Source organism: Boleophthalmus pectinirostris, unplaced genomic scaffold, assembly GCF_026225935.1.
Source record: "Boleophthalmus pectinirostris isolate CB_2022bp ecotype Guang Dong unplaced genomic scaffold, ASM2622593v1 HiC_scaffold_12, whole genome shotgun sequence".
Classification (NCBI taxonomy): domain Eukaryota; kingdom Metazoa; phylum Chordata; class Actinopteri; order Gobiiformes; family Gobiidae; genus Boleophthalmus; species Boleophthalmus pectinirostris.
The window spans coordinates 18,480,092-18,505,204 of record NW_026571018.1 but is presented as its reverse complement, the minus strand read 5'-3'; the positions used below and the strand labels follow the sequence as shown (position 1 = coordinate 18,505,204).

The 25,113-nt window shown below is 39.1% G+C and overlaps 2 protein-coding genes across 2 annotated transcripts in view; both read left to right on the top strand.

Annotated features, from left to right (window-relative positions):
• The window catches only part of med13a (mediator complex subunit 13a), a 48,736-nt gene extending 37,796 nt beyond the window's left edge, over window positions 1–10,940 (top strand). Inside the window, exons 17-29 of the mRNA XM_055148225.1 lie at window positions 565–788; window positions 1,353–1,542; window positions 1,958–2,336; window positions 2,946–3,171; window positions 3,271–3,462; window positions 4,183–4,406; window positions 5,247–5,389; window positions 5,464–5,622; window positions 7,414–7,602; window positions 8,388–8,530; window positions 8,841–9,005; window positions 9,659–9,759; window positions 9,923–10,940. Of these exons, the coding sequence (XP_055004200.1) occupies window positions 565–788; window positions 1,353–1,542; window positions 1,958–2,336; window positions 2,946–3,171; window positions 3,271–3,462; window positions 4,183–4,406; window positions 5,247–5,389; window positions 5,464–5,622; window positions 7,414–7,602; window positions 8,388–8,530; window positions 8,841–9,005; window positions 9,659–9,759; window positions 9,923–10,055 (2,468 nt within the window). The 3' untranslated portion in view covers window positions 10,056–10,940. The remainder of the gene's footprint in view (window positions 1–564; window positions 789–1,352; window positions 1,543–1,957; window positions 2,337–2,945; window positions 3,172–3,270; window positions 3,463–4,182; window positions 4,407–5,246; window positions 5,390–5,463; window positions 5,623–7,413; window positions 7,603–8,387; window positions 8,531–8,840; window positions 9,006–9,658; window positions 9,760–9,922) is intronic.
• A 917-nt stretch (window positions 10,941–11,857) lies between these two features.
• ints2 (integrator complex subunit 2) lies at window positions 11,858–21,830 on the top strand. Its single transcript, XM_020930225.2, has 25 exons — window positions 11,858–12,155; window positions 12,677–12,979; window positions 13,071–13,209; window positions 13,297–13,399; window positions 13,479–13,592; window positions 13,740–13,870; window positions 13,999–14,169; window positions 14,250–14,461; window positions 14,539–14,664; window positions 14,779–14,850; window positions 14,976–15,090; window positions 15,437–15,505; window positions 15,588–15,722; window positions 15,799–15,975; window positions 16,531–16,648; window positions 17,263–17,367; window positions 17,440–17,604; window positions 17,920–18,121; window positions 18,773–18,898; window positions 19,005–19,206; window positions 19,287–19,565; window positions 19,688–19,795; window positions 19,937–20,042; window positions 20,259–20,435; window positions 21,174–21,830. The coding sequence occupies exons 2-25, from the start codon at window positions 12,687–12,689 to the stop codon at window positions 21,350–21,352; spliced, it is 3,624 nt and encodes a 1,207-aa protein (XP_020785884.1). The 5' UTR covers window positions 11,858–12,155; window positions 12,677–12,686; the 3' UTR covers window positions 21,353–21,830.
• The last annotated feature ends 3,283 nt before the right edge of the window (window positions 21,831–25,113 follow it).

The window sequence follows — 25,113 nt, the reverse complement described above, 5'->3', positions numbered from 1 at the left end:
TTTGTTATGTATTTTTTATCACTAGAGAAGGAAAAATCACACATGCACACACCGCAAGAGCTGTTTTTTCTGTTTTTCTCACTAATGCTGTGCGATTCACAGTCTAAATATCATGATTAAGTGCTGCCATGTATTACTTTGTTTATAGAACTACAGTAACTGTACTCTGAATACCACCAAATGGAAAAGTTTATTTGTTCATGTATTTATTTAGTAAGGAACGGTAGTTATCATGTGCATTGGACTTTTGAAGATACCACTCCTAGATGTAACCAAATACCGTTAATGAACATTACAATTCAGAATATGTATTTTGGAATTTTTTTTTGCTAGTATTCAGTTACTTCCCTCCACTGTATGTAATTAAATTGTAGCCTCACCACTGTTACAACTGTGACATCCTTGTAGGTGTAGCTGCTGGTGTTGTCTAATCCCCTATGGAAAATGCTGTCAGATCTCTATGCCCTTACACTGTAAAGCCCAGTGGAGGTGCATCTGACTGATCGGTCCCGTTTCTCTTCTGACCTGCTCCTGCTCTTGTCTTTTGTTTCCTCTCTCCCACAGGCACTGACGAGTCCCCCGAGCCCCTCCCCATCCCCACCTTCTTAGTGGGCTACGAGTTTGACTTCGTGGTTCTGTCGCCGTTCTGCCTGCCCTACTGGGAGAAGCTGTTACTGGACCCTTTTGGTTCCCAGCGGGACATTGGGTACCTGGTGGTCTGTCCTGACAATGAGGCTCTGCTCAGTGGTGCCAAAAGCTTTTTCAGAGACCTCACTGCTGTTTATGAGGTACTGTGAAGACACAATAGCCCTCAATACAACCTTAAAGAGGACATATTATATAAAAACGACTCTTATAAAATGTTAACAATACTTTGACATGGGTTCCTCTTGAATAACTGAGTTGTATTTTGATTGTTTAAATGCATGTTTGAGTAAACTTGTACTGCCTTGCATTTAAGGCTTGAGATCTCAGAAAATTATTTTTTCCACTTACTCCCTATCCCAACCTACTACTCTGTAGTTACTCCTGATTATTCCAGAAATTCAGACTCTGTAGTCATAAATGTTGGGTTGAAAAATGTCATATAGCTGTAAAAGCTGTAAAAACACAAATGAAAATCTGCTGCTTGCTTCGATGAAATCAGCACTGAAGTTTTATACAGGGAGTTTGTTGTGTTGCTGTTTACAATGAACAAAATGTAAAATAATTATCTATGTATGTGTAACTTTAATACCAGATACCCTCAAAAAACCCTAATATGTCTTCTTTAAATATTGGAAAATCAATAAACACTATTATAAGTACTTGTTAAATACAACTAATAATGATTGTGGTTTTCTCCTTGACAGTCTTGCCGGCTGGGCCAGCACCGACCCATTTCAAAAGGTTACGCAGATGGGATTGTTGTTGTTGGAGGCACAGTAGCTAAGAATCATTCGGAGCAGCCAGTGAGCGACTGGTTTCTCAAAGCCGCCAGCAGCAACAGTGATGCCTTCACCAAGCTTAAACTCTATGCACAAGTTTGTCGCCATGACCTTGGTAGGTGCCAATTTTATTCTTAGTACTTTATTTTTAACAATGTTTTTAATGTTTTAAGGTCCCATATTATGCTTTTTTTTGTTATAGATCTCAAAAACATATCTGAATTTGTGTTTTTTTCATTCACATGTTTGAGTAACCCTTAATTATTAATCTGTCTGCATTTCCAAAGCTCATTTAGTGGTAGTTTTCAGGTTAAACTTTCACTTTTAGTTTTGTAGAGATGAAAATTTCCAGTGCCAAAATTATCCAAATGATTCTAGTGAAGGTGTATGGAGTTTAAAAACAATGGTGAACTTCCTAAATATGCAGGGATTATTACAGAGATCAGAAAATAGCGTAATATGGCCCAAGCTTCAGTTTTGCGTAATAAAGGACCTTTATCTTTACTTATATTTACCTGTATTTATTTCAGCTCCATACCTCGCATCACAGTCTTTGGATGGGTCCCTCCTCACACAGCTCTCTCCTGCCTCTTCTGGTCAGGCGCCCACACAACAGTCTAGCTCCTCCTCTAGCGGCCAGCAGGGCTCTAATAACAACAACAGCAACAACAGTGCATCAGGAAACAGTTCTGCATCATCAAACACTCAGAATTCCTCAGGCCAGTCTGGCAGTGGCATGGCGTCTGTCAAGCCAAGCTCCTATCCCCCTTTTGGGAGCATGGGTACTCAGGTCCAGGGAAGTGGTTCCCAGAGTGGACAGCTGGGACAGCAGGCTGGGGCTCAGAGCACTGGCCCCTCAGGCGATAGCTCCAACAGCCAGACTCAGGCATCCACTGAGCCTCCTGAAAGGTACTGCAATAACAAGTGCCTACTGTTGAGTGTTAGAGGACATCACAGCTTTCTATAGGCCAGTAATATTTAATACAAATTGGGGAAGCTAAAATTAATATTGTTAAAATGCAGATTTTTGTAGTAATGCAGTGAGTTCTAGGGTCTTGTCACTAATAAAAAAGATCAAAGTTCATCATTTGCACATTTACATTTTGGATATTTTCAAAATTCCAGTATTTTGTAAGATTGCAATATGCAAATGTCAATATTATTGTGAATTTGCCATATACTTCTTGATACAATAAAAATATACATACTTTTAAGCTAGTCTTTACATAGATAAAACCAATATTAAACCTAGGATTAAGTAAGGAAAATAATACATACAATCTTTCTTATTCATTTAAAAACAGATTTAAATGTTTTATATTGCAAATTTCTTCAGCTGTTATTATTATATATTTAGTTTGTTGCAATATTGCTTATAATTTTGGCCAGTATAGCAATGTTGATATTTACTAATATACCTTATTATATTGTGCAGCTCTAAACCACATGTAAACCCTCTTCATTCAGTTATTTACTGTTATAGACTTGTATTCGCACTAAAACATGTTTTATTTGCAGCACTTTGGAACGGGAAAAGGTTGGCGTTCCAACTGACGGGGAGTCCCATGGTATCACATATCCCCCTGCCATCGTCGTTTACATTGTGGACCCTTTCAGTTATGAGGAGTCTGACAGCGGTGCAGTGCCAGGCCACTCCAATGTCTGGACTCTGGGCTTGCTCCGCTGCTATTTAGAAATGCTTGACTTCCTGCCCCCTCACATTCGCAATGCTGTTTCTGTTCAGGTGAGTCTCATGAGGGCTATAGCATTGTTTCATTATAGCTGCTGTGAATATCCTTACCTCCTTATCATCATTATAACAAGCACTAACTCTTCCTTTCAGATTGTGCCCTGTCAGTATCTGCTACAGCCTGTCCGAGGTATAGATCGCCATCTGTACGCCCAGCACCTCAAATCTTTGGCCTTTACCGTGTTCGCCCAGTGCAGAAGACCACTGCCCACCTCCACTCATGTCAAGTCTCTGACAGGCTTCGGCCCTGGTTTAGCCATCGACACTGCCCTCAAGTCCTCAGAGGTAAACACAACATAGTGCCAAAAGCTCCTCTTCTGAACTCAAAGCTTTTCACAAGGCACAAGTGACCCTTCTCTTAACAGGAGGGACAGTGTGTGGTGATTTCTGATCAACACAAAAGCCAAACTCTGTAACTCTCTCCCACTCAATCTGATGGACTTGAGACATTCTTACCTGTGCCTTACAATCAGTCAAAAAAGCAACAGTTGCAATTATTTGAACAAAAAGAATATGTAATGTTCTCTCCAGCCTTTATATTGTATACCTATGGCATCCCATGGTGCATAAAGCCTAACCTACTAACCCTGTATTTAGTGCTCAGCATTTCAGAAAACTTTCCTGTAATAGTTTAGCAGCTAAAAGTTACAAAGAAGAGACTTGCAGAATCATTCAGCCCTGGATGAGGTTTTCAGGTTTTTAGCACAGTCAGACCACACTTCATTTTTCCTACTGGAAGAGTGTCCTGGTAACACTCTGCTACCTTGCTTTTCTATAATTTTCCTTTCCATTATCTGGTTTGGACACTCATGGATTTCCAAAATGGGATTCTCTCTCCCGCATTTAGACAAAGGGGGATACTGGACTAACCCTAAATTGGGTTCATCTTCAGGCACTGATGTATTAGTATTATATTAACTAATATATTATTTTTCCAATATTTTTACATGGTTGCTGCTTTAGTGTTTATTAAATAATTTTGTCTTTTCCCTTCCCCATAACCAGAGACCAGAATGCGTCCGCCTTTACACCCCTCCCTTCATCTTGGCCCCAGTAAAGGACAAGCAGACAGAACTCGGAGAAACATTCGGTGAAGCGTCGCAGAAGTACAACGTCCTATTTGTGGGATACTGTTTGTCACATGACCAGCGCTGGCTCCTGGCCACATGCACAGACCTCTATGGGGAACTCCTGGAGACATGCATCATAAACATTGATGTGCCCAACAGGTATAAGCTCCTTTTAGAAGAAGACATATAAATACAAATACATAGGCTGTAGTGATGAAGATTTGAATTTGGTCAAGATAATAATGAAAATTTAATAAGCAAAATCATAAGCAAAAAAAAAAAAAAGAAACAAAGCTAAATTTAAGGAAAATAAAGTTTATATTAAATCTGTCTTTTACAACTTTTCTGGTGGAGAGTATACCACATCATTGCCTAATGTAGATTTTACTGCTCTGCTGGAATGTTCCACACTATGGCATTAAATGTATCTGAAAAGTATTATGTTACATTACAGATCTTATATTACACAAAATAGATTTTTGTGAGCTTTAAGCAATGTTAGAATGTTATTATTTCCTCAAAAATATACTTGGAGTTGTTTTGTTTCAGTCATAAATGTTTGAGTAACCCTTTGTTATTAGTCGACAACTCTAAAGCTAAAGCTAAAGTGCTTTATGTTCAAGAGAAATACTCATCTTAAATATGCAGGGTTTGTGTTAAACATGTGTGAATGAACAAAATAACAAAATAAAACTCTGTGTATGTTTCTGATGAGGAAACAACATTATAACACAGATCAGAAAATAGTGTAATATGTGCTCTTTAACATTACTCATTCAGAAGCTGATACATGCCAAATGGTGGTAATACCTTACACTATGAATAAAAGGATTATATAAATTTTTTTATTAATTCATAGAAAGTTGTTAATAATTGTAAAACTGCAAATTTCCTCTCCCAGCCATCTTAAATTTAAATTTGACATCCATAACACCCAACACAAAGATCACGCTTACTAAACAAAATTACTTACTTATTTTTTGCTATGTCTTCGTTCAGGGCGCGGAGGAAAAAGGGGTCAGTGCGGAGGTTGGGTCTACAGAAGCTTTGGGACTGGTGTTTGGGGCTCGTGCAGATGACATCAGTGCCGTGGAGGGTTGTGATTGGTCGACTGGGCAGGATAGGACACGGCGAATTAAAAGGTAAGGATTATAGCATCTTTTGTATGTGTTTTCTTTTTCAAATGTTACATCTCTCACATCCTCTAATGTTGCAGACTGGAGTATCCTGCTGAGTCGGAGAAACCTGCAGTCCTTAAGCCGACGGTTGAAAGAAATGTGCCGAATGTGTGGAATCTCTGCCTCGGATACTCCCAGCATCCTCAGTGTGTGTCTTGTTGCTATGGAGCCACAAGGATCCTTTATTATCATGCCAGGTACAATCATGGCACTTTTCTGTTTTGTGTTTTATTACAATTAAACCAAAAGGATTCTTGTGTCTGATACGAAAATACTGCATTTATTGGTAATTTTTGGTTAAAGGGGACAGGCATATTATGAAAATGGGTGTCTGTAAGCTTTTCCCCAGGTTATTATACTGTTCTCTCAACATTACCTTACTCAAAGTTGTATTTTGAGTAAGTCTTGTATGTTTGTGTAATCCTGTATTGTCATTGCATTTGAGGTTTGGGTGCTCAGAAAATTCCTGTTTTCATCTACCCCCTATCTCCGGCCCACAGCTCTGTAATTACTTGTGATTATTCCAAAAATTCAGACTCTAGAGACATACTTGTAAAAATGTCACATACTTTTTCAACAGTACAAATGCATAAATGAAAATCTGATGCTTGTTATGGTGAAATTCCACTGTGAAGAGGTGGGGTCAGCAATGTAGTGTTTCAGCCAAAAAAAACATTTTTATTAGCTCTTTTAGATCAGTTTATAATCAACAAAAAGTAAAATAATGATCTACTTATATTGCATTTTAATACAAAGTACCCCGAAAAAGCATAATATATCTTCTTTAAGCAAGTACTAAAATCAAGTAATAAAAAGTAGATTTGGTGTATATCCAGATGTCTTTTTGAAGTATGTTTTTTATGAGCGCAGCCTGGTTTGTGGGTGACAGATGGCTTTAAATCACACACTGCGTCACCTTTCTGGAGAGTGGATTGATGGTGGTGGGAGATCATGTACCATTTGCTCATAAAGCTCTCCCTCTCCTGGCCGCATTGATTTTTGGTGTTTGTGATGGAATGGCAGATCAGTGGGTTTATTTTTGGAGTCACGTGTGGGGCTGTCATCAGTATTGTTGAGTTTCAAATGACATCACAGCATTTTAGGCCAGTAATATTTAATGCAGATGGGGCAGCTAAAGTGAATATTGTCAACAGGCCTGTATTAGCTATTTTCTGATCTATGTTATAATCTTGATTCCTCATCAAAAACATATCTGGAATTGTTTTTTGTTTTGGTTAAGCTCTTCTAATAATAAAGGATTACTCAAACATATGTGAATGAAATAAAACACAACTCTCGGAATGTTTTTGATGAGGAAACACTTATGTGTACTTTGTAACTTTTTCATTGGAGGTAGAGGTCTGCGCGGGACAGAATTTTCAGTCACGTTCCCGTCTGCACCCGCATTGTGCAGTCCCGCTCCACCCACACCCACAAAGAAATGAAATTTTCATTCCTGCTCCGCCCCACATCTGTGATATTTTGTCCACTCCCACCCGCAAATCCCACAAAATGAGGATGTTGGCTTTCTTAAGCTCTATCAAACACGGAGAAGCGGAAAGGAATTGTCTAAAATGTGCATGAGATTAGACCACATCCACAAATTTAGGCTGCTTAAAATGTTTTTATTAACGCCAAATAAAATATCCAGCACAAATGATGTAGGCATACATTAATCATAATACTGCATATTTTACATTTGGTTTTATAGATCAAAAATACCTAGAAATACAGGCATTCTTATTGTGAGCAGGGTTGCCTTTCCACAGATCTGACCAGTAACTTGATCTGGTTTGGTCTCAAAGATAAAAAATGTAATATTACACTATAAAACATTCCAGACAAAGCAACTACAACTCAACAGGGAAAAGCATTTGACGGACCCTCCACCAGAAAAGCTACGCAATGTACCTTTAAAGCTCACTAGAGTCATGTTTGTATAAAAAAGGACCTTTAAATTTTATGTATTTTCTTGTGTGTTCTTTTAGACTCTGTATCAACGGGCTCAGTGTTTGGCCGAAGCACCACTCTGACCATGCAGACGTCTCAGCTCAGCACTCCTCAGGACACCTCCTGCACTCACATCCTGGTCTTCCCCACCTCCGCCTCTGTCCAAGTGGCCAACTCAAACTACCCCAACATCGACCCCAACCTGGATATCCTCAATGCCACCACTGGTCAGTACTACCATGAAAACAGTATGCAACTTTTCAGGTAGAGGTTTAGCTACCTAAATTTCTCTTTGAAGATGTTACTGCTTTTCCTGAAATGTTCCACAGTAAAGCATATCTATCTTATGTTAGGTAAATTACAGGTATTTTTATCGCTCAAAAATACCTGAAAACCATGCATTCTCATTGTCAGTGTAGTCACTTCTCCACAGATCTGAGCTGTAACTTGGCCTTGTGGAATCACTTGCTTGTTTCTTTGGAAATGGATATGTTTAATGGTGCACTATAGAAAATGACAGGCAAAGCAAAGACATCTCCATGGAAACGAGCAGCTGGCAGACCCTCCACCAAAAAAGGTTGCACAGAGAACCTTTAACATGGATTTAAAGGTGGATTTTGTAACTTTTCACCTGCGTGTCTCACTGGAGATGGTTTTACTTTTTCATCAGTATAGGTTGACATGTTTCCATGGTAACATCTCCCGCCTTTATTGTCTGATATAGGTGAAAAACAAAATCATTTTAGTAAGAGGAATATGATATCTATATTTTTCACTTGCATAGAAAGTTCCACAGTATGCCATTAAACGTTTAAGTTTTGTATTTATAAATGTTATAAAATGAATAAATGCAAAACGTTGCATTTATTGCTTTTATAACAGGTACAAACAGATCTGTACCTGTTACCTGGCCTGGTGACTTCACATGCTTGCAGTCCCTTTAATAGAAAAGTTACATAGTGGAGTTTTAATAATTACAAACTCATTAACTAAACTCATATTTGCCTTACAGATGGGTCAGATGCTATAGGAATCTTAGACCTGCTAGAAGAAGAAACTGCATTGGTTGATCCAGACATCATCATTTCCCCAACCAACTCCCCAGTTCACTCCCCAGGGGGCTCGCATTACCACCACGGGGGAGACGGTAGTAAGGTGAGGGTTCAAATGCTGTAACAGATCTCGGCATACTCTACAATAATGGAACAAGTTGCCCTCTGTTGTGAAATCTGTTCTTTGAAAGCTATCTTAGAAATGTAGTATAGTGTAATGTTGTGGCAAGTGACAGATACTAGTATTTACTGCACAGTACATTTGAAATATGTAAACTAACTGGTGTAGTCCTTTATTTTGTCCTGCAGAAAATTTCATAGATTACATATTACATTACAGGTGTTTTGGATGTTGTTGCTGTTTACATTGTTAACACTTAAGAATACTGACAGTGATGATTTTGATGTTAAAGGGCCAAAGCACAGATCGTATGGAGTCGCACGATGAGGTCCCCTTCCTCCTACAGCAGCCACTGGCCCTGGGCTATTTCGTCTCCACAGCCAAAGCCGGACCACTACCCGACTGGTTCTGGTCAGCCTGTCCACAAGCTCAAAACCAATGTCCACTCTTCCTCAAGGTACTTAAGTCGGCCATTTTGCTTGGATTATACTTTCACTATGTTTACATGCACAGAGAAAGAACACTTTTGTCCCAGTCCACATGCAAGTCAAAGAACCAAATTGGTGTGAACTGGGAGGTATGAGACTTTCAGGGTCATCTAGTAATTTAGCATTGGCTCTAAAACTTTGCAGCTGTAATTACTATTAAAAAGGCTATCATACCTATAACCTATAACTACACATACACTTGGAAGAAATAGATAAGCAACATCTCATTTAGGTTACTCATTGGAAGAACTGCGCTGCTCACTGTTCTTTCCAGCATTGCGTTCCAAAACAGTGAAACTACTTGTGCTAGTCTGTGGTAGAGGGACTGTAGTTCAACATCACTGATCTAAAATAAGTGAGTTAACGTCCAAACACACGTCTCATATTTTCCTACCTAATCTGCGCCTAATGCCAGCTTCTCCAGATGTGTTATTGGGATCTTTGAGATTTGACACCTTAATAATCAGGCTCAGTTTCTGGTATTGCTTCTGGGATTTGATAAGTCTGTTTAAATTGGACTAGCACAGTTATCCATTTTTCCTGGCGTGCATGTAAACGTAGTGAGCGTGTATTAATATGATCATGTATTAATATGTGTGACTGACCGTTGTCTCTCTCTTAGGCCTCTTTGCACCTCCATGTGTCTTCAGTGCAATCAGATGAACTCCTACACAGCAAACACACCCATCCCCTGGACTCCAATCAGACCTCAGATGTACTTAGGTAAAGATTTATTTTTATTAATACAACAAAACAATGCTCTATTATTATGGCATATTTCCTGTTTTTACCACATGCTTTTACTGGCAGAGGATTAGCTGTAGACTTGACAGCAAAAAATCAGCAAATATTTCTGTTAATGTGGAACCATCTTGTCTCTGTACAGATTTGTTCTGGAACAGTACAACGCCCTCTCCTGGCTGACATGTGATCCAGCAACGCAGGATCGGCGTTCGTGTCTTCCCATTCACTTTGTGGTGCTCAATCAGATGTACAACTTCATCATGAACATGTTATAACCAGGAGCCTGTTACACTCGAGACAAAGGAGGCAGAGGTCAAATGAGTGGCACCAGCACAACAGTTTCCAAAGACCGAAGAGAGAAACAGCTGTTGTGTGGAGGTGGTCCTGTGTTGTTTGGAGGTGGTCCTGTATTGTGTGGAGGTGGTCCTGAAGAACAAGGGAAAGGACAGGAACCAAGAGAAAATAAGGAAGTGTCATGGTGGCGCTGTCACTGGCCAGTTTGTACTGGGAGGAAATATCAGTAATTGTAAAGAAATTCAAAGAAAAGGGACATTTTATTATGGAAAAACTCAAGAAAGGATTATGAATTTTAAGACCTTGAATTGCTTTTATTCCTTTGGATAGAATAGTATCCAAATGAAATGCCTGCATCTTATCTTATTTATTGTAAGTTTTTAAATGTATAATTTGTGTTATTTCTGAACATTTTATAAAATAGGGAAGGTTTATATTACCTTCCCGCTTTAAAGCAATTGGTCTAAGATATACATAATTGTCTTAATTAAAAACTACAGTGGAAAAAAGCATAAAAATTGAACAAAGTACCAGTAGGTTGCTTTTAGAGTATTATTTTTGTAATGAGACAAAGTATTTGTATTGTCAAAATGTACAGAAGAGTTAAAGGAGAATTATGTTTCATGCCATGGAGCATGAAGGACTCGCAGCAAAGCTGTAGCTACAAAGGACTTGTACAGCAATGAACTTCACTGTGTTCAAATAAAGAGGTACATTGTTGTCTATAGTATTTTATACAACACATTTAGACACAAAACCAAACGGCAATATATAAATATATAAAAATTATATAAATAATTATATGAAAGCCATACCAACAGTTGATGGTTTGGCCTCTGTTTTAGGAATAAAGTGCATCAACTTAATGCTTGTGGTTGTGTATTGCTTTGTGGGAGGGGCAGATGTTTGACATTTTAAATGGGCAAAATCTACAAGATCTTTTAAGAGAAAGGTTGGTGATATTGTATAGACATGTATGTATCTACAGACAGGTGAAGCAGTAGTCAAAAATGTACAATGTCTTAGATTAATCAAGTAAAGTACTAAGTTTCTTAAGTAAAATATCTTATTATGGAAATATTAGAACCAAAAGTTAATGTAACTAATTTTACATTTGCACAAAATCTGGTATTTTCAAAGAACACAAAAATGAGACAAATGAGGAATATTCTACAAAGGGTAGTGCTAGAAATGTGAATGTTGCAATAATGATATACTTCCATATGTTAAAAAGTCAGTAAGTAAATGGCAGTGGTGGAATGTAATGAAGTTTTTTTTTTTTTTTTTAAAGATACTTTTTAAGTACATTTTATAGTAGATGCATTTTACTTTTACTTCACTACATTTGAGAGTAAGTATCTCTTTTCTACATTACATTTTTGAATAGGACTGAAAAGTTTTTTTTTTAAATTATTATTATTATTATTATGTAAGACCTGCAGAAAAGGCTGAAGGGTTTATTTTTAACATGTTTGTAGTTTCAGAAAACAAAATATACAAATAAATACAGCTAGAAAAAAAAACTACTCAATTCAATTCAGTTGTTTCTGCTGAACAAAATTCTAATTCAAATCTTTGTCAATATCACTACATTTGAAGTTTTATTAGAACTCAAAATCTGGGCAAAATGCTTTTACTTATTATTCTTTAAGTACATTTTTAAACTACTTTAATAACTACTTTTTACTTTAATACATTTACTTGAGGTTTTTTTTTTTTCCTCCAATATCTGTACTTATACTCAAATACAAAATCAAGTACTTCTTCCAGCGCTGGTAAATGGGCAGTGCACTGGAGGTGTGAGCTGTGCTGTCAGGGAACAGGGCAGTGCTTTTCATGATACTATCTGTCTGCCCACACGTAAATATCGTCTATGGTCCAGATATATTCATTATACTGGTCTGTGAATATAATGACGGTGACATGTCCACACGTGAGTGGCATGATCATAACATCTCTCTCGGTTTGTACTACCCACTCGTGACTCCCCGGTGAGGGGGGCTGCACAACCAGAAGCTGAGGTCTGAAGGCCTTTGTGCTCAAACTTTACGCAAAGGCACTGGGGCTGGTCACTAAAATAGGTAAGGATCACTCTGTCAATGTTTGTGCTTTATTTATATCACAAAAGACCCGTCCCAAGCACAGGACACGCGTAAATCGGATGATGATCAGCTCGTTAGCTTAGCATCGGCTAGCCCTAGCGCTGTTAGCATAGTTAGCTTAGCTGTGTAATGAATGACAACAATGATCATAAGCAGCCATAAGCAGCGCTGAAAAGTCGCCAAAGCCTCTTGGTTAAGCGCAGTAAACTCACCAGTTCAGTAGCGCGGCTGTCTATCCTGTCTCCTATTTAGTAATTAAGGTAATATTGTTTTTTGCTACTATCACTAAACTTGCAAGATAGTCGCCCAACAGCTAGATTAGCTTCTTTCATGCTAAAACACATACTCTACAATGTGTCATTCTCTAAACGTAAACCTTACTGAGAAAATAATATCCATTTGCCATGAAACATGGCATTCATCGTAGCATCCTCAGCTCTGAAGATGAGTTCATACATAATAGTCAATGGTTTGTAACTGCATGTGCATGGGGTTTGCAGTGAAGCAGTGATGGGGGACAGTGCGGGTCTGCAGTTCGTGAGCTCCTTTGCCTTTGAGGCCATGCAGAAGGTGGATGTTGTGAGGTTAGCGGCTCTCAGTGACCCGGAGCTGAGGCTGCTACTGCCCTGTCTCGTGAGGATGGCTCTGTGTGCCCCCGCAGACCAGAGCCAAACGTGGGCACAGGACAAGAAGCTCATCCTCCGCCTGCTCTCAGGAGTGGAGGCTGTCAACTCAATAGTTGCTCTGCTGTCTGTGGACTTTCATGCTTTGGAGCAGGATGCACGAAAAGAACAACAATTGAGGTAAAACTGGTGCTTGAGTCTCACTGCAAACATATGTACACTTTATTATTATTATCTTTATCTGTGATGCCTTCACTTTGCTTTGTTTCAGACACAAAGCTGGTGGCTCCAATGGGGAAAGCATTCTGGTGTCACAGCTACAACATGGTTTGACCTTGGAGTTTGAACACAGTGATCCACTTAGGAGACTTCGACTGGCCCTAAGTGAACTTTTGGTAATCATGAATAAGGTACAATTGTGTTTTTTGTCTTTTGACTTTTCTTTTGATAATAGTACAGCATTTTAACCTATAATGATATTTTTTGTCTTTCTGAAGGTGGCAGATTCAAATGGAGAGTTTTTCTTGAAGCCCTCAGAATTGTTTGAAAGTCCTGTTTACTTGGAGGAAGTTGCAGATGTTCTTTGCATTCTGCAAGCAGGTATAGACATGGTCTGAATATGACATCTGTCATGACAGTACTCAGAATAAAGCATATGATTTGTGTTCTCTCTTTATAGAACTTCCATCATTACTACCGATAGCGGATGTGGCCGAAGCTTTGCTACATGTTCGTAATGGTGACTGGTTTTTGTGTCTGCTGGTAGCTAATGTTCCTGACAGCTTCAATGAAGGTAACTTATAAGGTCTGATAAACCATGAGAAAGGGAGTTCGAATGGTGTTTACTAGCAGTTGTAATTAAGTGAGAAAACAAGATTTTAATGTAAGTCTTTGGAGCTATTGCATTTTCTCATTCAGCTTTCTGTATTTTTTTCTGCAGTTTGCAGAGGTCTAATAAAAAATGGTGAGCGTCAGGATGAGGAGAGCGTTGGAGGCCGCCGTAGAACTGAAGCTTTAAGACAACTGTGTCAGATGAACCCATCTCAAGCCCTCAACATCCGAGCCATGGTGGTCAGTTACATTCTTTTTTAAGCCTGTCTGTATTAGCACAACATTTTGGTAGCCTTTATTATATGTAAAGAAATTGTATATTTTTACAAGCTACTTTATTATATTACTCTCCATCCTTGTCTCCTTAGGTGGAGGAGTGTCATTTACCTGGTCTTGGTGTGGCGCTGACTTTAGATTACAAACCAGATGCCGGAGATGATGCAGTCAGTCCACTTGTTTCTTATGTCAGTGGTCTGCTTTTGGGTACCAATGGAAAAGTCCGCACTTGGTTCAGCATGTTTATTCGCAATGGGCAGCAAGTAAGGCCTCTGTCTTAAATATAGTTGTTTTTTTCTGTTTTAGAAAATTCTGAAGTCTTATGTTGTATTATTCCGTGCAGCGTAAAAGGGAGAGCAGCTCTGTGCTGTGGCAGATGCGCCGCCAGTTGTTGCTGGAGCTCGTGGCCATCTTGCCTCGCTCCCGCAGTACCCACGTCCCAAATGACAGAGACATGGAGGAGAGTGGGAGCTCAGGGCTCAGAGAAGAACACGTGGTGAAGGCCAGTGCTCTGCTGCGCCTTTACTGTGCACTCATGGGAATAGCAGGTCTCAGGTGAGTCACAGAATAAGTCTTGATTTGAGTAGTTTTACTTTCACTTCATTTAGTAATAAGAATGTTTTCTGGTCCAGACCCACAGATGAAGAATCAGAGCAGCTGCTGCAACTGATGACCAGTCGCCCTCCAGCCACGCCTGCAGGAGTCCGATTTGTTTCCCTCTCTTTCTGCAAGCTGCTGGCTTTTCCTACTTTGGTCAGGTACAAAGTATTCATATTTCAACATTGTACATACATTATGATTTTTCTCTATATTATTTTAACATTTTCTATATATTATTTTAACATTAAACTAAATTGTCATTTTCTGTCCAGTACCCCTGAGCAGGAGCAGCTCATGGTTATGTGGCTCAGTTGGATGATAAAAGAAGAGGAGTACTTTGAGAGGTAAATTAATCACATTTGTGACTATGTGATTGGAGTTAGATGAGTATTTTTCTTACCTGTATTGTTGATGTTGCGTAAGATGTAAGATTAATGACAAGTCTGACTTTCCCTGTCCTCACTCACAGTGCCGCAGGCGTGTCTGCTTCCTTTGGAGAGATGCTATTACTGGTTGCCATGTATTTCCATAGCAACCAGCTCAGCTCTATTATTGAATTGGTGTGCTCTACTTTGGGGATGAAGGTAAGATGGAGGAGGAAGTGAAGCAGTAATCAATACATCAGTCTGACTGACCAGCTCCAGCTCTGGCAATATCCTTGACTGTATGATTAATCAAACATGGGACAATGCTTAGGAATTTTGCATTCCCCAAACTATTTCTTTCAGCTGCTGTTCTTTAATATCAGTGACTTTTGAATTATCTTCCTCTTAATATAGTGTACACTGCTAAATTAGACTCCTTCTCAGTACAAGCACTGCATCCAGTCGTTACTAGAGAGCACTTATAAAACATAAAGAGACATTAATAGTGTTTAGTGTTCTACCTTCAAAATTTATTTTGTGTTTTTCCTCTTTTTGTTTTATTCAGATTGCCATCAAACCCAGCTCTCTAAGCAAAATGAAGACCATATTTACACAGGAAATATTTACAGAACAGGTATATTTTATAGATCTATGCTTATAGCTTTAAAAAGTGTTGTTTTTTTTTACTATATCTGAGGCTTACTTTGTCTCTGTAGGTTGTTACTGCTCATGCTGTCAGGGTGGCAGTGACCAATAATTTAAGTGCCAACATCACAGGATTCTTGCCCATCCACTGTATTTATCAGCTGCTTCGGAGCCGTGCCTTCACCAAGCACAAAGTTTCCATCAAGGTATGCCGGAAGAATAAGATAAGATCAAATTAGTATAAACAATTCCTCTCTTAAGTCCTTGTTTCTACGTGTTTAGGACTGGATCTATCGGCAGCTTTGTGAGACCACTACCCCGATTCACACTCAGCTGATCCCACTCATCGACGCATACATTAACTCCATCCTCACTCCAGCATCCAAAGCCAACCCAGAGGCCACCAATCAGCCAATCACAGAGCAGGAGATTCTCAATGTGTTTCAAAACTCTGCAGGGGTATGCTGATGGCAAACACTTAAAGGTGCACTATGTAACTTTTCTGGTAGGAATCCGCCACTTACATGTCTCTATGGAGATGTTATAACTTAGTCAAAATGCTCCGAAGTATGACAAATTAACTCATCAGTTTTGCATTTTTTCAGTTGGGTATTATTATTGGGTTATTTAAAAATAAAAAACATGCGCCTCTCCACAGGCCGAGCCAATTTAGCCTTGTACCATCCCCTTCTTGTCTACGTGGAGATGAGTAAGTTTAATGCTGTACTGTGTAACATTACAAAAAATATTCAAGGTGTGTGTAATTAAGTACCTAAAAAGCCATGTCATATCTATTTCTTTTACCTCTTCAGGAATGTATTTGTATTGATGAGTTTGTTTATGAGTCAGTTTATCCACTATGACTGCCCCTTTGAGCCAGCTGGCACAATATAAGAACCCCAAAGTAGAAAGTGAGCCCTTCACCAGAAAAGTTACACAGTGCGTTTTTATAGTCCAATTTAATGTTTTTTATTGAATTATTTTATTGACTTTTTTTTTTTTTTTTTTTATTAGCTCGCTGATGGGAGTAGAGGGGCAGGACGGCCACGTTACTCCATCACAACTCAACTTCTTATTCTTTATTACATCTTGTCTTATGAGGAGAACCTGTTGGCCAGCACAAAGCAATTAGGTAATGAATTTATGTGCCCTTTTCCTCTTGTACAGTAAATAAATGTGTGCGTGACATATGGTGGAAGGTGCACTGGCTATGGGTGCTAGGCTAAGGGTGGACTGAACATTAGCAGTTAGCCTCGTCAGTGTTTATTTTCCCCTATGATGAGCTCTCCAACTGCCCTTCATTAGGCTAGATTTATGTGAGACTTATGCCTGTCCCTTTAATTGCTCTGTTTACCCAAGTACAGAGCCAGAGAAGAAATAATGATGCTATCAGCACTGGTAATCACCACAGGTTTCTGAGGAATTGGGGCTGGGAGAGTTTTTTTCCCCCTCACATTGATTCATTTAAATTTTCAAACCTTTTTTTTTCTCTTTTTAAATACAAAATAGAAATGGCTTCATTACATAAATCAGTGTCATTTAACCTAAAAATACCCAAATTTCTTCTGAAGTCCAAAATCAGCTCCAAACCTTACATTTTAACTAGAGTATTGGCTGTAGACCGATCGACATGATTCTCAATCTCTATTCAAATTTGATTCGTTATGAAAAAATCACCTGCTGAGATTGTCTCCAGTACTACATTACTCTTATCTTTTTTTTTTGTAATTTCATAATACTTTTCAGCCGCTATGCAGAGAAAGCCCAAGTCATATTCGGCTTCCCTTATGGACCAAATTCCCATCAAGTATCTGGTTACCCAAGCTCAGGGACTGCAGCAGGAGCTTGGGGGTAAGGCATTGTCTGTGTTTTTGCCTGTGTAAAATATAAATTGTTAACTAAATCCTTGTCCTTCTCCAATAGGTCTCCATTCAGCCTTGTTGAGGTTGCTGGCTACAAACTACCCACACCTCTGTCTGGTGGAGGACTGGGTCTGTGAGGAGGAAGTGACTGGAACTCTGCCTTTACTGAGAAAGATGATGCTGCCAAGCAACACCTGCAGATACACGCAGAGCCAGCTTCATCAGGGTGAGAGGGAAGCTGAGGACAGAGGCTCAATGCATCACAGATATCAGAGGGAATTTTTAAGGAGAAAAATAACTATCTGAAAACTGCACATTTATATTGTAACATAGCATATGTACGCTTTGAAGTAAAAAACAAAATATCCTCTGCAGCTTAACATTAGCCAGTATTTGACCACATTTAAGGACTCACTAGTGAACAAAGTATGTTTTAGTCAAGTTTATTCTCACAGTTTTACCATAGTGACATCATAATGGAACCCTAGTTGAACAATTCACATACATATAAACTTAAAAGTAAAAAATATTATGTCTGCAGCTTTCCAGAAGTTACCCTCGAGCAGTCCACGGTTGATGCGCATCCTAGAACAGCTCTCTCTACTGCCACCTGCTGATCTCATCCCGTACGCAGAGACGCTTACGACCAGTATGGCGTTGCTGCTGGAACCGTCAGTCCCGCGGAGGATCGTTCAAACTCTCAACAAGCTGTGGATGGCCCTCAATACTGTGATGCCCCGAAGGTAGGTTCTAAATCAGACCTGGACACTTTGCTGTAATCCAGATGGTTTTTCATTAATATTACAGTGTAACAATGGATTATATTACCTAATATTTTGCATTTGAGAATGCCTTGATTTGAGTATGGCCCTCGGGGAAAACATTATTTAATCGAATTAAGTGATGAGTGGCACTACACAAATTAACTCTGTGAATTTAAACCAAGCGTTACAGTTGGATTCAACACTGGTTCACTATTGGATCACCATAATCCCTCAGTGTTGTGCTGAGTGCTATAGTTGCTTCACAAGTGTGTAAATTGATTTAATGGAGCCCCCTGGAAGTCCCAGTTGCTACTTCTAACCCTGGGCTCAGTGTTAAATGAATATAGTTTGAATAGATTTTTGGTATTGAGCTAAGCAGTTACATGAACATGGGGAGAGTGACCTCTGCTCTGCCTTGAGGCCCACCAGACTAGGATACTAAAGCTCCAAGCAGACATCCTATTGATTCAAGGGCATCTCTGTAACACAAGCTGCTGGGGGCCAAAAAACTCAAGGTAGTGAGTGTAAGAGCAAGAATCCTTTCCCCTCTTCCTTTTCGACCTGTTGTAGTGGCTCTGACATTGTAATAAAATTAAACTATGTTCTTTTGTAAATGTGCTTGTTGTGCAGGTTGTGGGTGATGACAGTGAACGCTCTCCAGCCTTCAGCCAAACTCCTCCGGCAACAGAGATACACCCAGAATGACCTGATGATCGACCCTCTCATCGTCCTCCGCTGTGACCAAAGAGTTTTCAGGTAACCGCCTCTGTTTAGCATCAAAGAATCATTTAGTTTTTATTTTTGCATATTTTCTGTTTTTTTTTTTTTTACCCAAACATTTATTGGTGTAACATTTGTGTAGGTGTCCTCCTTTTATGGATATCGTCCTTCACATGTTGAATGGATACCTGTTGGCCTCCAAAGCATACCTCCACTGTCACCTAAAGGAGACTGCAGACTTTGACCGGCAGAGTCTGACTGTGTCGAGCCTCGGGGCGCCCGGGCAACCAGACACACCTGAGGTTACGCGAGAGGAGCTCAAGAACGCATTGCTGGCAGCTCAGGTATTTGCACTTTTCAACTCAAAATGACCTGTCATTTAAAAATACTGGACGATGGTTTTAACAGAACAGTGTTTTAATAGGATAGCGCTGCGGTCCAGATCCTTCTGGAGGTGTGTTTACCAAACACAGAGGAGCAGCAGTTGGGGGCCAGCACAGAGAGCCTTCTGAAGAGCATCAGGGACCCTCTGCCTGTGAAATCCAAAGAGGAGACCCCTGGAGCTAGAGCCAGTGGGAGCACAGAGACAGCAGCAGAGTCAGGCCTGTTCAGTGACCTCAGGGAGGTGCAGTGTCTCATCTGTTGTCTGTTGCACCAGATGTTTATCGCTGATCCTAACATTGCCAAGCTCGTCCATTTTCAGGTAATTTTTTTTTTTACTACAAGTTGGACTTTAGGGAATGTAAATTGGTTATAATAAATGAGTAAAAATGAAGTAAAAGTAGTGTTGAATATCTGACTTATGTTGCTTTGTTTCTTTGTCAGGGTTACCCTCAAGCTCTGCTGCCTCTGACTGTAGCAGGCATCCCCTCCATTCATATCTGTCTGGACTTTATCCCAGAGCTCCTGGCACAGCCCCAGCTGGAGAAGCAGGTGAGGCCTCTGTCTTTAACTGCTTTTAGCACTAGAGACTGGGCTCTCCAGAAAACTCTTAAAACAAATGTGTTGGCTTTTTGACTGTAGTGGCAACAGCAAATTATATATACATAATGTAATATAGTTTTTCTCCTATAGATCTTTGCCATCCAGTTGCTATCACATCTGTGTACACAATATGCCCTTCCCAAGTCGCTCAGTGTGGCCCGTTTAGCCATTAGTGTCATGGGGACACTTCTCACAGGTCAGTGGACAGAAAAGTTATGGTTATATGGTAATTGTGAATCTGATGATTGCAAGACTTTACAATACTGGTGAAAAGTAAACTGTTGTGTTTTTTGAACTTGGGTGCCATCTTCTGGTGCTTTCTTGTTTGTGCAGAACTTTGTAATCATAATATATAGATGGTATTTATCTTGTACTTTGTAAATACTCATTGTTCTCCGGTTGTTCTTTCTAGTCCTGACCCATGCCAAGCGCTTTGCCTTCTTCATGCCCACACTGCCATGCCTGGTTGCGTTTTGCCAAGCCTTCCCTCCGCTGTACGATGATGTGGCTGCTCTATTGGTACAGATCGGACAGGTCTGTGCCTCTGATGTTGCCACCAAAGCCAGAGACATCGACCCCCTGATCGCACGTATGTACTACCATATGCTCAACTTAATGTCTTTACTGCATAGTTGGCAGTTGCATTACAGAAAAAAACTATTTGACAGAGGCACTTATTTTAAGGTGGGTCTGTGCACTCAAGTTTTAAGTGAGGGACTATTGTTTATAATTGTCAATGATCAGCTTTGTAAAGAGACAGTCCTCTGTCAGTAAAAGCATGTGAGTTCAGAGGAAGACATTTTTAATGTTGTGTTTTTGTTTTTTTGTGGATTTGTTAAATGGCAATGATTTTAAAATGTCATGTTTATGTTCAAGAACTTAATATTGAAAGTAGTTTGTTTTTAATAAGACCCGTAGACTGAACTAAGTGAGCATTTGGCTCCAGTCAAATGAAGCTCACTGAGGCTGGTGGTTATGGGGGCAAACTTGGAGCCAGCTCCATATTAGGAATAACACAGTCAAAAAGCAAAATAAAAACACCAGGATCATGTAGAGTGGCTTAATACAAACATTTTAAGACTGAAATGAGCAGCCTGGGACTAGAAGGAAGATGATTTATATATACACATTCTATGGTAAGAGTAAATAAAATAAATAAATAAATAAAAAATGATATATATATATATATATATATATATATATATATATATATATCTATATATCACAACATGAGGTTAAGATTTATTTTTTATTTTCAGGTTATGTTCCATTTGTTTGTTTATTGTAGTTTGACTGTTTTAAGTAGCTTTTGTTTTCCCATTTTCAGGCCTTCAGTACATGAAAGAGAAACCCCAAGAGGTGATGGTCTCTGGAGGAGGGTCTTCTATGACGTCAGCCCAGAGAACAGCAGAGGAACTGGGGGGCTCAGACCCTGACGTGCAGCTGTGCTACTGTGTGGAGGCTACGTTTATGGACATCATCAGCTCCACACTGCACAGACTATAGACTCAGTACCACAGGTTTCTGACACATAACCATTCATTTATTCACAAAAAAGTGAATAAATAATTAATGGTATTGGTCAGAATTAGACTAGACTTAATAAAAGCAAAATCATAATACAGTAATTACTAAAATTAAGCCTAAATTGATGTAAGAGGGATACTGGCTAACTATTCATGAAAGAGCTTTGGTCAAGTTTAGGTATTTTTTGTTTTTGTTGTAGCACATACTTTTGTACAGAATGATTAAATAATTTTTAAACAAAAATGGTCAACCATCCAGACGATAATAAATTATTACTCTGATGTTTGAAGGTAATTGTTTTGTGTATTGTATTATTACACTTTGTAGAAAATGTATGTGCTGTTAGTCAAATTGTAAATGTATTTTTCTAAATATTCTTTTCTACAGCTGAAGCACACGGCCTTAAATTGTAGCGCATTTGTACTTTTGTTGTTTGTAGTAAAACAAGTGTCATATATATATATTTGAGTGTGTGGCATTTTTCATCTCAATACGAGCTCATTACCAGCAGTACTTGCTAAAATATTAGAATGACCATTTCTGAATTGTAAGCATGGGTTAATGAGTTCATAGCTCCACATTTAACCTTGTATTTAATTCACATTGTCAATTTCTAAAAGACACACCAGAGGGCACCCTTGCCACATGAAACCGTCATGTTGCCTTGAACAGCAAAGGATTACATTATTTTGCCTTTCACAAAGTCTAAAAGCTCTTATAATGTAGTCCATCACTTTAAGATATTTTAATTAAATTCATGAATGGACAGATTCACTCTTGCATATCTCCATGGTGACATGCTATGTTACAGGTCAGATTGGTGGTTTAGTGTGTTCAGAAAATAATGCATGTTTATCAAAGTAGGTTTAGCCATAAAACAGTCCCATAATTCAATAAATGCAAGATAGATATGTTTAAAGCCATAATGTGAAACAATCCATGCAAAGCAACAAATCTGTGGGAGACAAGTAGCAGACCCTACACCACGAAAGTTACATAATACACCTTTTAAATACAAATGAAGTTAACAAAATAATTTGGAGAATATGTAGTCTATATGATAGCTTTTTATCAGAGCTTAGAGACGTGTAGCATTCAGCCTGTATAACAGATGTACCTCCCTCCACAGTCTGCAGCAGTCTGTGCTGTTCTGTTGTGTTGTGCTGTGAGACACGCCTGGAGCAAGAGTGGGTGAAATCACAGAGTGCATTTGTTTCTACTGTTGTTCTGGTGCAGAGCTAACAACACAACAGATACAAAGCACCACAGTGTGAATGAGGATGCAGCTAGGCAAAGAAAAAAAAAACTCACCTGGGTGTAGCCTAGGCCCACATCACCTTGGAAAGAAGCTGCTCAATTTGTAAAATAGTATAAATAACAGAAATACTTTTGCACTGTATAATTAAATACTCAACTTCTGTCTAAATGTTGAAAATTACAAGTAGCAAGTAAAAGCTAAAAGTTAAAGTGATGCAGTAAAACAGAACAATTTCTGTTATGGCTTCTATAGTTCATCATTGTCCACATTCAAACTACACCTTAAACTGTGGATAAAGGAAAACCAAGCCTCATCTGGTCTTCTGCTGTTCTGTGTTATGTCTCTTTGTGTTGTTTTCTGCTGTTTTGTGTTTTGTATATTTAGTTTTCCGTGTCACCTGCCAAGGGACAACAGATGGAAATGAGCATTTTTGCTATAACCTGTCGTATTTACACTAATAAAAAAAAATAAAAAATCACCAACTTTTTAAGGCTGGGGGCTATTTCAAGAGTATCAGACTTACTTCAATCACATTATTAAACCCAAATTATATAATCTAAAAGTAATATGGACCTGCCAACAGATACATAAAGCTCATATCACCAGCTGGCCAGGCCTATTTATTAAAAAAAAATAATAAATGTTCGCTACTTGATGAGTTCGAGCTTTGTTAGTGGACTCTTTTACCCCTTCTGTTTAAAGAACCCTAAATCTGTTCAGGAATGCTCTTTATCTGCTACTAATGTGCTCCACAACTCCGCCAACTTGGTCCTCATCTTCACAGAGGTCTATAGCTTCTGCTGTTTACCGACTGCTGGTAATAAAAGACATGCTTTTAAGAGGCAGCAGAAACCCTCTTCAGTTTCTAACAAGAGTCATTGAAGGAAGCGGCACATTCTCTTGTCACTGGCCTCTGCTACTCTTTGTCAGAAAGCCACTTCAGGTATAAAGCGGAGCGACGCTCGTGCTCCCTCTATTGCACAGCCGTCTGCAAGGACAGTAGCGCTCGCAGTGTTTGACTTTTCAGACATGCTCTTTGAATTTGTTCAGTGTCTTCACTGAACCACATGCCCCATTCACTGCAATGGCACATCTTATTTTATTGTTGTGTTGGTAGTTTGTGATATAGGTCTGATTCTTAAATTCCTTTCATTTTACAGTCCCTTTGAGTTGATAAAATGCCCTGCTATTTTTGAAGCAAGAATACTGTTAAGAAAGCTTAGTCTAGCAAAAATGCACCATGTCATAAGAAAGAGCACCTTATGGATGACCTTGTAGACTGCTTTGTTCGTCTGCAATACAAAACATAATGTAAAATACATTTTCTGCTCCAGCATATGCCAGTTACACAGGCACAGGAACTTTCATGTGTAAGAAGTCAAAAATATATATTCTTACAGAGGGCTGCAGTGAAGTCAACAACAGGTGTCAGCTGGAAGAAGGTCCTCCCTTAGAGTCAAGCACCATCTACAAGCATGAAATGTTTTATCATTTAAAATGTTTTCACATTTCTTAGGCTTGGCTGTGATTATGAAGCTTAAAGGTGCTCTATTACACAAAATTGTGAGCTCACTCTCTTTGTAAGCTTTAAACCATGTTAGAATGTTGTTCCTCAAAAACACACCAGGGACTGAGTAACCTTTTATTATTAGTTTGTCTACATCCCCAAAGCTCAAAATGCTCTGTTGCACCTTGTCCTGTAGCAGTTTTTTTATTTATTTATTTTTTTTTTCAATTTAACAGCTATCTTTTACCTTTTGTTCAATAGAGATGGGCAATTCCAGGACTTAAATCATCCAAATGATTCTAGTGAAGGAAGGTGTATGGAGTTTTAAAACACAATGGAGCACTTCCTGTATTACCACATGGCATCACAACGTGGAACAGGGTGTTTGAAGAGTCTGAGAGAATAACTTGGCAGAAATATGAAGGGGTTTGTGTGTTAAACATGTGTGTGAATGAAACAAAACACAACTGTAGGTAGCCTATATGATGAGGAAACACCATTAGAACATAGATCAGAAAACAGTGTAATATGGGGCTGTTAAAATGATTTGTTTATTTGCCCGTATCTATACTGTACATTTTCCCTGTTGTCCCTGTAGTAAAACGCGGTGGTTTGATCAAAGTGTTGAACAGAGATTTGCCTCAGATCTGCCTCCGCCGCTCCTCTGCTCCTAAACCAGAGGCTCGGGGATTTGATTACACGGAGCAGGAGCACTTTGTCGGGCCTGAATACATTCTTCTCAAAGTGTTTCCAGGAACAAAGAGACGCCATTAAAGCTGTCGTAACACCCTCTCCAACTTTTGATCGCACTCCCCTCATCTGAACAGTGAAGCGCCCCGGAGAACACGATTGAAAATTAATTGGCATCGTGTCGTGGTACGTATTTACATTATGCGCTTATAAAGATGCAATTAATTACGAGATATGAACAAATCTATGGAGGGATGAGATGCGCTGCGTATCCAACTCTATCCT